Raw genomic sequence first — 13,912 nt, forward strand, 5'->3', positions numbered from 1 at the left:
GGATTTTCAGGGCAGCCTTGAAAGAGCCCAGCGAACTACATGTCTTAAGGGAAACAGTCAAGGAATTCCACACATGTATTGTAGAAGGTGATTTGTTGATTTTTGATAGCATATTATATTATTACATGTTTACATTAGTTTAAAAGTGTATTAAAACTTAATGAAACGTTTTATAAAATAATGCTAGCGGAGCAGATGGCGGCCATGACAGTTCTCACGGACCAATCAGAGTCCATAACTAGGATTGACGTAGGCGGAAGAAAGCTGGAGGGGCGGGGCTGGGACGTTGACTGCCTTGGTAACCGCCTGGACGCGGTCAGAAAAGCCTTAATAGATGATAAAATGACAAAACCGTTTCTTTTAAATACCCCTTTAAATTTCTCCATTGTTGAATTTAATGGGAAAATGCAGAAATTCTAACTTTTACCAAATATGGAGCTGACTGACATCATAGATGTCTGACGTCATAGACCACATGAGACTGACAAAGTATATCCACATACTCTATGGGTATTCCAAGATATGGGCTTAATATTGATGACATTGATGGATTTCCATGGCATAAAAGGGACAAGGACTGACACAGAGATCGCCATAATGGCCATTAGTTTATTGTCTCCGCCAGGCTGAAAGACATGGGGAGATTATGTTTTGCACGCTGTCCGTCCGTTCGTGTGTCCGTGTGTCCTTCCGTCTGTGAACAGCGGAATCTCCGGCAATGTTGCCACGATTGCAGTGAAACTGTGCACGCACACTCCCTGGGTGCCGGAAAGAACCTCTGCCATTTTTCACATGGGCCTGTTATAGCGCCACCAGGAGGCGAATTTGTGCAAAACACATTCTGGGACAAAAATCACACAAATCGGTACGGTCATTAAACAAAATGGGTATTTCAGATTTTTCATATTCCACCCTAATTGGCTAAGATTGCCTTCCAAAGTTTGCAGGACTGCTCTGTTTAGAACAAAATGCCTCAAATTATGAACACAGAGTGCTATTTCCATTTCACACACATATTCCCACTAGGCCAAGGAAGAAATGCCACTTGAAAACGATAAAACCATCCCCATGGTGGCGCTATAACAGCCTAATTTGTGTTTTTGCCTAATAACTCCACCAATCAGTGTAGAGGCCAAAGAAAAAACCTTTGTTCTGCATTTTTCAAATCTGCATTCAATTTATGTAAAATATGATTTTTTCCCCTTCATATTCCATCCTGATTGGCTAACTTTGGCTTCCAAAGTTTGCAAGATTCGTCCGTTTTGAACAAAATGCCTCAAATCATGAAACAAGCGTGGGAGTGTGTCGCTGTTACTACATGTCATCTTTTCGACACCCGACTCTAACCCTCACCCTAACCCTAACCTCCGTGGAGTGAGTCGCTAACCCTCCGGTCGAAATGATGGTTGTTCGAAAGAGCGTGATTTTGCCACTCAGCGTGGGATTTGCATAAGATTTTGCACACATTCCCACTATAGACCGATTTCCGGAGCGCTCCCCTGTAGAGAGCGCCGTCGCCATTAGATGTGGTGTAAACATTAGTGTAAAGTAACTTGTAGCCTACATTTACTTGAGTACAGTACTTAAACCCTTCAAGTGCCAATCCCGAACATGTTTGGCTTTTTTTCGGCAAGAAACATTTTTTTTTTTTTTTTGCTATTTTACTTACCCTGAGCTGCTTGTAAAGACGTTGGTGGTCCTGGCTCGTCCTACGCTTTCCAACGAGGCATTCTACGCGGCCCGACGATTTATTCCATTGAAAATGGCCAGATGCCAAGTTTACAGCCCCCCAATTTTTACTGAATCTATGCTGTCGGCGGCGCAACGTTTCACGGGGTGCCGATCCCGAACTATATCGGCTTTTTATATAAAATGAATTAAATAATCGGAGGCCTCACCGAAGCCTGAGTCTAAATTTTCATCCAGGCCGCCGACCGCGATCTGTTTACACCGGCCCGCGAGAGCGTAACTCCGCCGCATCGCACCGCAGAATCCAATACATTCTCACATCTTTGAAGTTCATTTTCTCTGAACTGTGTTCTTATGGAAGCAGAAAAGTTTTATTTACGGCTAAATCGCCGAAAATCAGGCTTCTAAATGAGTGATAGCCTTAGCTATCTTGTAGCCATTTTCATCCGGGTCTTTTTCATCACATGCACGAACGTGAACACACGCGTCACTGCTACGTGGGTCCCTGTATGTAACAGCGCTCGTCTATGAGAGTGACCCTGGCCACGCTACAGACTTTGGCGCCCCCAAGTGGCCTTGGCACGCATCGAGTTAAGTACAATTTTGAGTATTTGTACTTTACTTGAGTAGGCTATTTACCATTTTCAATAATTTAACTTCTACTCCACCACTGGCTGCTGTTTGCACCACAGCAATGGCAACGGCACCCTCTACAGGGGAGCGCTCAGGAAATTGGTCTACAGGTCAAGGAACAAATGCCACCCTTTTCACATTAGCCTGTTATAGCGCCACCAGTATGCAGGGACGTGCTGGGCCCCTGATTCAGCTTGGGAAAAAGAGTTGGAGAGGCCCTCATTGCGTGCTATAGCTACTCAAAGATTTGCCATTTCAGATAATGACAAGCCAGTGGCCCAATGGATCAATCTAGCCACCTCTCCGCCTAGACCTCCGACCAGAATCACAGCCGCACCATCTTGAATGGACATACAGCGTATTTTAGACGTTAAATATTAATTCCGTTTTGGACCCAGAGCTTCGAAATCTCGTCCAATGCATTGGAAAAATATGTAGACCTTTAAACTTTTAAAACAATACGACAAAGGAATATATAAGGATGCAGCAGCACAATGAGGAAATCGCCTGTCTGCTGGACCTACAGAGCCGTTTTACACTGATTTGTTTAGAGGCTATTACTCTCCATTACACAAACAACCAACCAGAATAAACTGCTTCAAATGTAGGCTACATGTTTCTTATCATGCCGATTGCTTATAAATCTATAACATGATATCTCTGGCGTGAAATGTTCGCTCGGCAGTTTAGCTGCCGAGCCGCAGAGGGAGAGGCAAGGGTGTCGCACCAAATTCTGGGCCCTGGGTACAAGGATTCGCTGTGGGCCCACATGAATGTTGTTCATCGTGGGATTTCAAAAATAGCAAATCTACAAGCTCGCAGCGCAGCACTCGGTGCCGCGCTGTGAGCTTGTATATCTGCTATTTTTCAATAGATAAAGCCTAAAATAATTAAGGCCCTTCCACCTTGGGCCCTTTTGTTACTACCCTGGAGAGATTTTAATTTGCTTGATTCAGTATTTAGATATTTGATATTTATTTTTTCAGACACACCCCTGTCCTATACAAACCCATTGTAACTCCATTAACATTATAGATAGATAGATAGATAGATAGATAGATAGATAGATAGATAGCTTGCTTGGTGCCTTGCATGGTTTCCACCGCCACCGATGTGTAAATGTAATGCACATTGTAAAGCGCTTTGGATAAAAGCGCTATATAAATGCACCAATATACATTTTCCCCAAAAAAATGCAATGTTAGTTGAAAAAACACGGCCAGCTTCTACTCCACAATATATCATGGACAAATATTGTGGTTTTACTCCACTACAACTTTAGTAAGTCAGTCCCACTTTTCCCCCCCTTGTGACGCCCCTGCCCACAGCCTGCAGTCGAAAGCAGAGTTGAAATACAACACTTCGCGTCGCTACCCACAGACATAGAAAGGTAGACGCCTCTTCCGGCTGGGGGGTGTTGGTCCAAGACCGCTGGCAAGCCTCCCAATAACTCTACCAAACTCTACGCAAGCCTCCAGAATTCTGAGGCGGGGCTCTTGGGAATTCTGAAGGACGCTTCCTTGTGCGTCACAGAATGGGAAGCTCGGTAGTCCAATCAGATGCAGGACTGGCAGGACTCCCTCTTTCCCATTGGAGGGGGCAGAGTGCCTTCCGCAGTTCCACAGTTATGCACTTCCGCCAGAGGTGTTTGACCAGTCGCGCTAATGAACTGCAGCGGCGGAGGAGGTATCTAGCTTTTTATATCTGTGTCGCTACCCCTGTTCATTCAGTCAGACATTCACAGACGTACATTACTTAATCAGTTGCTATTTAACATAACACATAAGGTGTTTGTAGTCATGGTTATAATTGTTGGGGGAATTAATATTTAACGTGTAAAAATCCGCTGGATGTCCATTCAAGTGAATGTTCCATTAGAGGCGGCTGTGATTCTGGTCGGAGGCAGCGTTTGGAGGGGCGGAGTTGTGATTGGTGAATTACATGAGTTAAATGTTGTCGTTGTCGGGTGGAAACCTTGTATGTCCAAAACCGTTTGTTTTGTATTTATCATTTAAAAAAAAAATTAAACTAGTGAAAACAGCCGATCTACAAGCACACAACGCCTCGCACCGCAAAGCGCTGTGTGCTTGTAGATCTGCTGTTTTCACTACTTTTGTGCGACGGCCTTGTATGATGAAGCAGGGCTTTGCTTTGCGAAAGAATTTACAAATTTGAAACTTGGAGACACAAGGTTTCTGCCCGAAAGTGACGATTTACTTTGTTGGCCGCCTAGCCCCCAAAATGGAACGAAGGCCGATATTTTATTTTTAATTTGTTCCTAATGGTCCAGGCCGGGAATGAACTGGCCGTTTGGGAGTTTCCCAATGGCCAGCACGTCCCTGACCACATGGCATTTTTTAAAGAAAGCTTCTTCTAAATATTAGATATACAATTGAAAACATTTTATCTCGGACACAGTTCAAATGTGTCATTTTCCATATTATATTTGATATATTCCAAAAAAGAATTGTATCTAACAGGATTATCATAACTTCATGAAAATAAAATGATCAAAACTAATTTTGATTCAATTCATTTCATTGTTGTTTAACTAGTTAGAAGGTGGTTGTTCGGACGGTTATTTAGTTGACATTTTAGTGATATTCAATGAATAAGTGACCGTTTCCACAGTAAACAATTATGGTATTTGTAAAGACAAGATCATAATGAACATAGCAAGCGTTTTTATTTTTTTTTATTTTTTACTTTTAATGAAAACGCATGCTAGATATATCCCATGGACTTGAAAAGGCCCGTAATTATATATTGAGAGCACTGCTTCTAGTTGGTGAAATAATATTCCCATTGACTTGAATGGGAAGATTTTAAATGGTAAGACGGAATTCATTTGCAGGTGTGACTCGCGTCATGGCAACCATACTTGCAATTTCCCAGAATTGCATCTTTCTAGTTTAATATTCATGTTGTATTGATTTCATATTCATGTTATATTAATTAAATATGCATGTTTATCCATTTCAGCTCATGGTGCTCAGCTGTCCGCTGTAGAAACCAGGCTGAATGTCAGTGAGAACAAAGTGCAGGAACTGTCCAGTAAGTATGGGGTTCTGAAACTATTGCACTTTTGGGAGTGGTCAAGGTAGTTACCTTGTTCAGATCAAAAGACTTCAAGATGATACTTGTTGTTGCAGTTCTGTTGGTCAACCTGGACTGTGAGAAAATCGCCACACAGAGTGGGGTGTACGCCATCTACCCCACTACTGCACCTGTCAAGGTCTACTGTGACATGGACACAGATGGAGGGAAGTGGACAGTCATCCAGAGAAGAGTGGACGGCACTGTGGACTTCTACAGACCCTGGGCTCAGTACAAGGCTGGGTTTGGAGACGCATCAGGCGAGTACTGGCTGGGACTGGAGAACATGCATCTCCTCACCAAGGACAAAAAGTATCAGCTGAGGGTGGACATGGAAGACTTTCAGGGAAACACAGCGTCTGCCTCTTACTCCTCTTTCTCTGTGGGTTCTGAGGCTGATGGCTACAGGCTGCAGGTCAGTGGTGTAAAGTCACTATACATTTACTTAACCCTTCTTGTGCCTATCCCGAACAAGTCCGGGATATTTTCAATCCAATACAATATTTTATTTGCTATTTTACTTACCCTGAGCAGCTTGGACCAACGTGGGTGGTCCTGGCTCGTCCAGCGCTTACCAACGAGAGACGCTAGATGGTCCGACGATTTATTCCATTGAAAATGGTTTAAAATAAAGTTTAGAGCCCCCCCCCCCAAAAAACTCAATCTATACTGTCGGCGGCGCGACGTATTCCGGGGTGCCTATCCCGATCTAGTCCGGGATATTTAATAAAATGAATTAATTAATCGGAGGCCTCAACAAAGCCCCGGTCTAAATTTCCATCCATGCCCCGGGCCGAGACTCGGCCATCCACGGCCCGTAATCGGGCAACGCCGCCGCATCGCGCCGCCAAATCCAATAATAAGTCACATCTTTAGAGAGGATTTTCTCTGAATTGTGTTCCCAGACCAAACACAAAGTTTTTTTGCGACTGAAATAGCTTTAGATCGGGCTTCTAAAAAATAAAACAGCGAATGGCTAAGTGTTAGCTAACTTCCTCCTCTCGTCCCCCATAGCTGCAGTGGCTGCAGTGAAAACAAAAGGCAGTACTGGCTTCTTCTACGGTAGCTAGAGCGAAGGCCTATACAGATATTTCTGGCACTCTAGCGGCCACTTGTGGCCCGGGGCACTGTATGAGTTTTAAGTACTGTACTTAAAGGGATATTTCACTTTCATTTGATCATCTAATCAGGCTTTTGTTACTACCATGGAGAGATTTTAATTTGCTTGATTCAGTATTTATATATTTGATTATTTTTCAGACCCACCCCTATCCTATACAAACCCATTGTAACTCCATTAACATTATATATATATATATATATATATGTGTATATATATAGAGAGAGAGAGAGAGAGAGAGAGAGAGAGAGAGAGAGAGAGAGAGAGAGAGAGAGAGAGAGAGAGAGAGAGATAGCTCGGTGCCTTGCATGGTTTCCACCACCACCGGTGTGTGAATGTAATGCACATTGTAAAGTGCTTTGGATAAAAGCGATATATAAATGCACCAATATAAAATTTCCCAAAAATGCATTGTTAGTCGAAAAAACACGGCCAGCTTCTACTCCACAACATCTCAGGGACAAATATTGTAGTTTTACTCCACTACAATTATTTGAAAACTTTAGTTACAAGTTACTTTGTGGATATTATTACTACAAAACATAGCCTACTCTACATTAAGCACTTCAGCCCTATCTCGACTACAAGCTCACAAAGTGTCCTGATGTGAGCTTGTAGATCTGCTATTTTCAAATCATTGTAAATACTGAATCAAGCAAATTCAAATCTGTCCAGGGTGGTCACAAAAGCCTGATTAGACGATAAAATTTTTTTTTTTTTTTTAGGTATTTGTACTGAGTATTTGTAATGAGTATTTCGCATTTTTTCCACACCGTGTTGTGATGTGAGCTTGTAGATCTGCTATTTTCAAATCATTATATATATTTTGGAAAAAAATGGAACATGTACTTTTACTCAAGTAAATTCCCAATACCAGACTTCAGAGTATTTTTTTGCATTGCAGTATTGATACTTTTACTTAAGTAACAAATGTACTTTTTCCACCACTGCTGCAGGTTGCTGGCTTCAAGAGTGGAGGAGCAGGAGACTCTCTGACCTATCACAGTGGAATGAAATTCTCAACCTTTGACAAAGATCAGGACACGTGGAGCCACAACTGTGCAAGTAGTTATTCTGGTGCATTTTGGTACAAGGAGTGTCATTATGTTAACATCAATGGTGTTTACCAGCAGGTAACAACGTCTAAAGGTGTGAACTGGTACCACTGGAAGAAGAATCATTACTCCCTGAAAGCTGTAGCCATGAAGATCAGACGTGTTCCTTAAACATGTCTACTAGGTTCACATGCATAGATTTGAAAAGCACAGCCGTGGTATAAAAGGCATGATGCAATATTTACACTTTTTCATGGTTTGATTTTTCTTTTCTTTTTTTTTTTCATTCTTTGAGACTCTGTTTAATCCTAAACTCATACAGTAGATATCTGTATTGTATCACATATTATTACAGTGATGACCTGCTGTCCTCTATGGCTCTTAAATCAATAAATAATCCAAGCTGTTAAACAAATAAAGAGATAAAGACAGAGACAATGTGTATTTTTTATTTTTCAAACAAATTTTTGGGCACTACTCCTACAGGCCTAAAATCACGCAAAGCGGTACACAGTATCTCTAAAGTCATGTCATCAACATGGCTCTGTCCATTTCCCATCCTGATTGGCTACGACTGCCTTCTAAAGTTTGTGTATGCGACGTGACGATTGCTTATCTCCCGATTAGGGAGTCTTACTGGTATTAGTGATTAATTGGTAGGTCAGTCTATATTGCATTATATCACATTTATTGATTTATAAGGCAGGCACCTGTTGTGTTGTTTGAGAGCAGCTGAGTCAGATACAACAGCAGTGACACAAACACGTGTTTTGAGGAATTGGAAATAATCAACATAATGACTAAATTCTGGAAGAAGAAAAGGGAGTTAAAAGCAACACCAACTAAAATGTCTACACTGCTAAAAGGTTCAAATGGAAAGTTGTGATCTAATTTGTATCTCAACTCAAATATATTGTCACATCAGGCTTACAGTTGTAAAAAAAATAAAGTGTGGAAGTCCTTGTTATACAAGGAAAACGTTACATATCATCATGGCAGGGTGACGTTTACATAAGGTGCATTAAGGTGAAAAGCAGCAGTGGCATCAGTCAGTTAGACGTTATGACAGATAACTTACATATACAGATGCATGTACATAACGTGCATGGTTTAAGGAATAAAGATTAGGCAGTTCAAAGCAACAGATGTACAAACCTGTTGTGGTATTTAGTCATTATAGTTTTATTATCTCCTCTGACGGGTGGAAACCAAAACTGTTACTTTTCAAGATTCAAATTCTAAAGCATCAAAAGTAGCAGATCTACAAGCTCAAAAAGCGGTGCGTTTCGAGCTTGTGCATCTGCAATGTTGATACTTTTGTGTGACGCTGTAGTAATATGATCAGGTAGGGTAGTCAGAGGTTTACAGATGGTACAAGTGTGTGAAATGACTTGTTTCACAAGCAACCATCATTGTACTTTTAATAAAGGTGGAAAGAGACAGAGAAAGGAAGAAACAGAAGGGGAAAGATCATACATAAGAAATATACATACAGTGCATTACGTGTGTGGTGGGAAAACTGCAGTGGTATCAGGCAGTTAGACGTACTGTAAGGTGCATGGTTTTAAGGGGAAAAGACATTTAAAACAAGACATTTAAAAGCATATATATATATATATATATATGTATATATATATATATATATATATATATATATATTAGGGCTGGGATGCGATTAAAAAAAGTAATCGAATTAATTACAGGCTTTGTAATTAATTAATCGCATTTTAATCACATATTAATATTCAAAAGCTGGATCCCACTTTTCTTGTTAGACAGTGGTACAACTCTCTGGCACCAGAACACTTTTCTTGTTAGACAGTGGTACAACTCTCTGGCACCAGAACACTTTTCTTGTTAGACAGTGGTACAACTCTCTGGCACCAGAACACTTTTCTTGTTAGACAGTGGTACAACTCTCTGGCACCAGAACACTTTTCTTGTTAGACAGTGGTACAACTCTCTGGCACCAGAACACTTTTCTTGTTAGACAGTGGTACAACTCTCTGGCACCAGAACACTTTTCTTGTTAGACAGTGGTACAACTCTCTGGCACCAGAACACTTTTCTTGTTAGACAGTGGTACAACTCTCTGGCACCAGAACACTTTTCTTGTTAGACAGTGGTACAACTCTCTGGCACCAGAACACTTTTCTTGTTAGACAGTGGTACAACTCTCTGGCACCAGAACGGGGGCTGTGGAGAGATATTTTGTCCCTTCTCTTTCCATTCCAGCCGTCCCAGTTATTATGTTTGCATTGTGCCACTCACACCGATCTGAGCTGAATATTGGTGATTATTAAGTTGGAAGGCCTTTTGGCTAATGTGAGGATAAAAAAACAATAGCTCCCGTCTAGCACTGTATTACTGCACTGGTCCTCAACGTGAGGTTCAGGGACCCCCAAGGGGTCCTTAGGGAGTTCCATGGGGACTCACCACAGTAGAAATAGACGTGCAATCTCATCTGTCACTTACTTCTAATCTCTGTTCTTAACTAATTCACATGCTCACTTCAACCCTTAGGGGAGAGGAAGGTTTTACAAAGTGCACAAATTGTAAACATGGCTACAGGTGCAGGGGAAGAGGCCCATATCTTTGCAAGGTGAAGGGGGTATTTGCTCTCGTCCCAAAAACACCCTCCATTCCTGAGGGTGTTTTGGTTTATTAGCCTATATATTTTTTCTCCCTTCATTATTACATTCATTAGTCATAGATGGTGACGTTGAGTCCATCACAGATAGCTGTGTCCACCTGGGACACATTCCTCCAGGTTTTCTCTCAAACTGTGGTTGGTACTGTATGATGATACAGCAGGATGAACTGAGCATGCTCCCTACAATCATACTGTATGATGATACAGCAGGATGGACTGAGCATGCTCCCTACAATCATACTGTATGATGATACAGCAGGATGGACTGAGCATGCTCCCTACAATCAGACTGTATGATGATACAGCAGGATGGACTGAGCATGCTCCCTACAATCATACTGTATGATGATATAGCAGGATGAACTGAGCATGCTCCCTACAATCATACTGTATGATGATATAGCAGGATGAACTGAGCATGCTCCCTACAATCATACTGTATGATGATACAGCAGGATGAACTGAGCATGCTCCCTACAATCATACTGTATGATGATACAGCAGGATGGACTGAGCATGCTCCCTACAATCATACTGTATGATGATATAGCAGGATGGACTGAGCATGCTCCCTACAATCATACTGTATGATGATACAGCAGGATGGACTGAGCATGCTCCCTACAATCATACTGTATGATGATACAGCAGGATGGACTGAGCATGCTCCCTACAATCATACTGTATGATGATACAGCAGGATGGACTGAGCATGCTCCCTACAATCATACTGTATGATGATACAGCAGGATGGACTGAGCATGCTCCCTACAATCAGACTGTATGATGATACAGCAGGATGGACTGAGCATGCTCCCTACAATCAGACTGTATGATGATACAGCAGGATGGACTGAGCATGCTCCCTACAATCAGACTGTATGATGATACAGCAGGATGAACTGAGCATGCTCCCTACAATCATACTGTATGATGATACAGCAGGATGGACTGAGCATGCTCCCTACAATCATACTGTATGATGATACAGCAGGATGGACTGAGCATGCTCCCTACAATCATACTGTATGATGATACAGCAGGATGGACTGAGCATGCTCCCTACAATCATACTGTATGATGATATAGCAGGATGGACTGAGCATGCTCCCTACAATCATACTGTATGATGATACAGCAGGATGGACTGAGCATGCTCCCTACAATCATACTGTATGATGATACAGCAGGATGGACTGAGCATGCTCCCTACAATCATACTGTATGATGATACAGCAGGATGAACTGAGCATGCTCCCTACAATCATACTGTATGATGATACAGCAGGATGGACTGAGCATGCTCCCTACAATCATACTGTATGATGATAAAGCAGGATGGACTGAGCATGCTCCCTACAATCATACTGTATGATGATACAGCAGGATGGACTGAGCATGCTCCCTACAATCATACTGTATGATGATACAGCAGGATGGACTGAGCATGCTCCCTACAATCATACTGTATGATGACACAGCAGGATGAACTGAGCATGCTCCCTACAATCATACTGTATGATGATATAGCAGGATGAACTGAGCATGCTCCCTACAATCATACTGTATGATGATACAGCAGGATGGACTGAGCATGCTCCCTACAATCATACTGTATGATGATAAAGCAGGATGGACTGAGCATGCTCCCTACAATCATACTGTATGATGATACAGCAGGATGGACTGAGCATGCTCCCTACAATCAGACTGTATGATGATACAGCAGGATGAACTGAGCATGCTCCCTACAATCAGACTGTATGATGACACAGCAGGATGGACTGAGCATGCTCCCTACAATCATACTGTATGATGATACAGCAGGATGAACTGAGCATGCTCCCTACAATCATACTGTATGATGATACAGCAGGATGAACTGAGCATGCTCCCTACAATCAGACTGTATGATGATACAGCAGGATGGACTGAGCATGCTCCCTACAATCAGACAGGCAATATAAAGGGCAGCCTGGCGTAGCCTGGTAAACCAGACCGCACAAACACCACCCCCTGGCGGTAGTGGTGGTCACATCCCAAAACGAAGTGTGTGATAGAGGCTGGCACTGCCAGGCTAGCAAAAGCCTGGCCCGTTGGCCCCCCTGTGAAAAAGTTAGTTTGGGGAGGATCCAGGAGGGCCTTATCAGAGGATTTGAGGCTGCGCCCAGGCTCTTAGGGTTTCAACAAGTCCACAATGTAACTGGGAGCCAGTCCATGTAGGGCTTTAAAAGTGATCAATACAATCTTAATCGATTCTTTAAATTACAGGGAGCCAGTGTAAATCAGCCAGAATAGGTGCAATTAATATGATCACGTTTTTGGGGGGGTTTGTTACAATTGTTAGTAATCTTGCAGCATAGTTTTGCGCCATCTGGAGGTCCATTCGGAAGATGAATGCAGAAGTCCAAGTTTATTTTGAATATAGAGCAAGCCAACAAGCATATTTGTCTCCATCAATGCTTCAGCCTTGTATGTCCTCACAGTCAGCCCATCTTCAGCTCCCTTACAAGAAGTCCCTCTCATATCTCTTCTCAGTATCTCTAGAGAAAATAAACACAAAATAAATGCCTGCTATGTTTGCAACCTCACATGACATCACAAGGTTGATTCCACAGAAAGCTGTCCACACAGTTAAGCAACATTAAATAATTTATTTCCATAAATAACACTGGAATGATCGCATTTCTCTGATGTAATGAAACATTGTACAAATGGATTATTATTGAACATTTCAGTGCATTTTTCATAAACCTGCTACTGCACTCTATTCATAATTGAAACGCAGTGAGCATTGTAATCACAACCATAGTTCAGTATGGTTTACATTGTGCGTATAGAAGCATGTAAAACTAATGTATACATGATAAAGAATATTGCATTCTTTTGGGACGACTGTTCCACTTGAGTGGAAAAGGTTGCAGTCACACATGGTCTCTCAAGCCAGACGGTCTCTCTCCACAATCTGTGAATGACTCTGTAATATCCTGTAAAAACATCCGTCACTTCAGACAGGAAGAGTAGTGGACCTATCACGACAGTGTTCATGAAACATTTATTTATAACATATCATATACATTTCTGCTAGCTAGCCATGCTTAGGCTAATTTGGTTGAACTGTTAACACGGCTGCAAAAGGCAAAATGGAAGTAGGGAAATGAGGTGGTATTCCGTTATTTTCTACACGTTTTCAGAGCGTCCAAACTAAAGTATAGACTGTTGGGAGGCGCAAACAGTCTGGTCTTGAGAGAATATCACACACAGTTTGAAATCTGTGACCTACTCTGTAACAGAAAAAGTACTAAACAGACCTTTTCACCTCTTTGAAAAGAAAACTATCACTTTCTCTCAAACATCTCTTCAGAGAGAAATCATTTGGACGGTTTTGTAGTCAGACAAAAACAAATATACTGGCATAAATGACTTCTAGTTAAAAACCGAAGGAACACTTGCACGTCTGTACCGTAACTGAATCTACAACACTCAGTTATGGGAGTCTAGGGGTCTGCAACGTTTTTTCCAGACAAGAAACCCTTAGCTGAGAGAGAGATGATGAAGCAGGGACCCCCCACCATATATTGAATATAAACGTGTTGGCATACTGTAGCTTCATAGACCTCCACTAACATCAGTGTTGTTGGGTAAATGTTTTGTTTATTTGTTTAC

General features: G+C 41.9%; 1 protein-coding gene across 1 annotated transcript; it reads left to right on the forward strand.

Moving 5' to 3' along the window:
• Nucleotides 1–180: 180 nt before the first annotated feature.
• Nucleotides 181–8,003, forward strand: LOC308284010 (microfibril-associated glycoprotein 4-like; the record flags this gene model as incomplete). Its single annotated transcript, XM_080724532.1, has 4 exons — nucleotides 181–298; nucleotides 5,305–5,376; nucleotides 5,475–5,833; nucleotides 7,495–8,003. The coding sequence occupies 4 exons, from the start codon at nucleotides 181–183 to the stop codon at nucleotides 7,762–7,764; spliced, it is 819 nt and encodes a 272-aa protein (XP_080580658.1). The 3' UTR covers nucleotides 7,765–8,003.
• Nucleotides 8,004–13,912: the final 5,909 nt, after the last annotated feature.

The sequence above is a fragment of the Nannobrachium achirus genome (assembly GCF_963921795.1).
Source record: "Nannobrachium achirus genome assembly, chromosome: 4".
Taxonomy (NCBI): Eukaryota; Metazoa; Chordata; class Actinopteri; order Myctophiformes; family Myctophidae; genus Nannobrachium; species Nannobrachium achirus.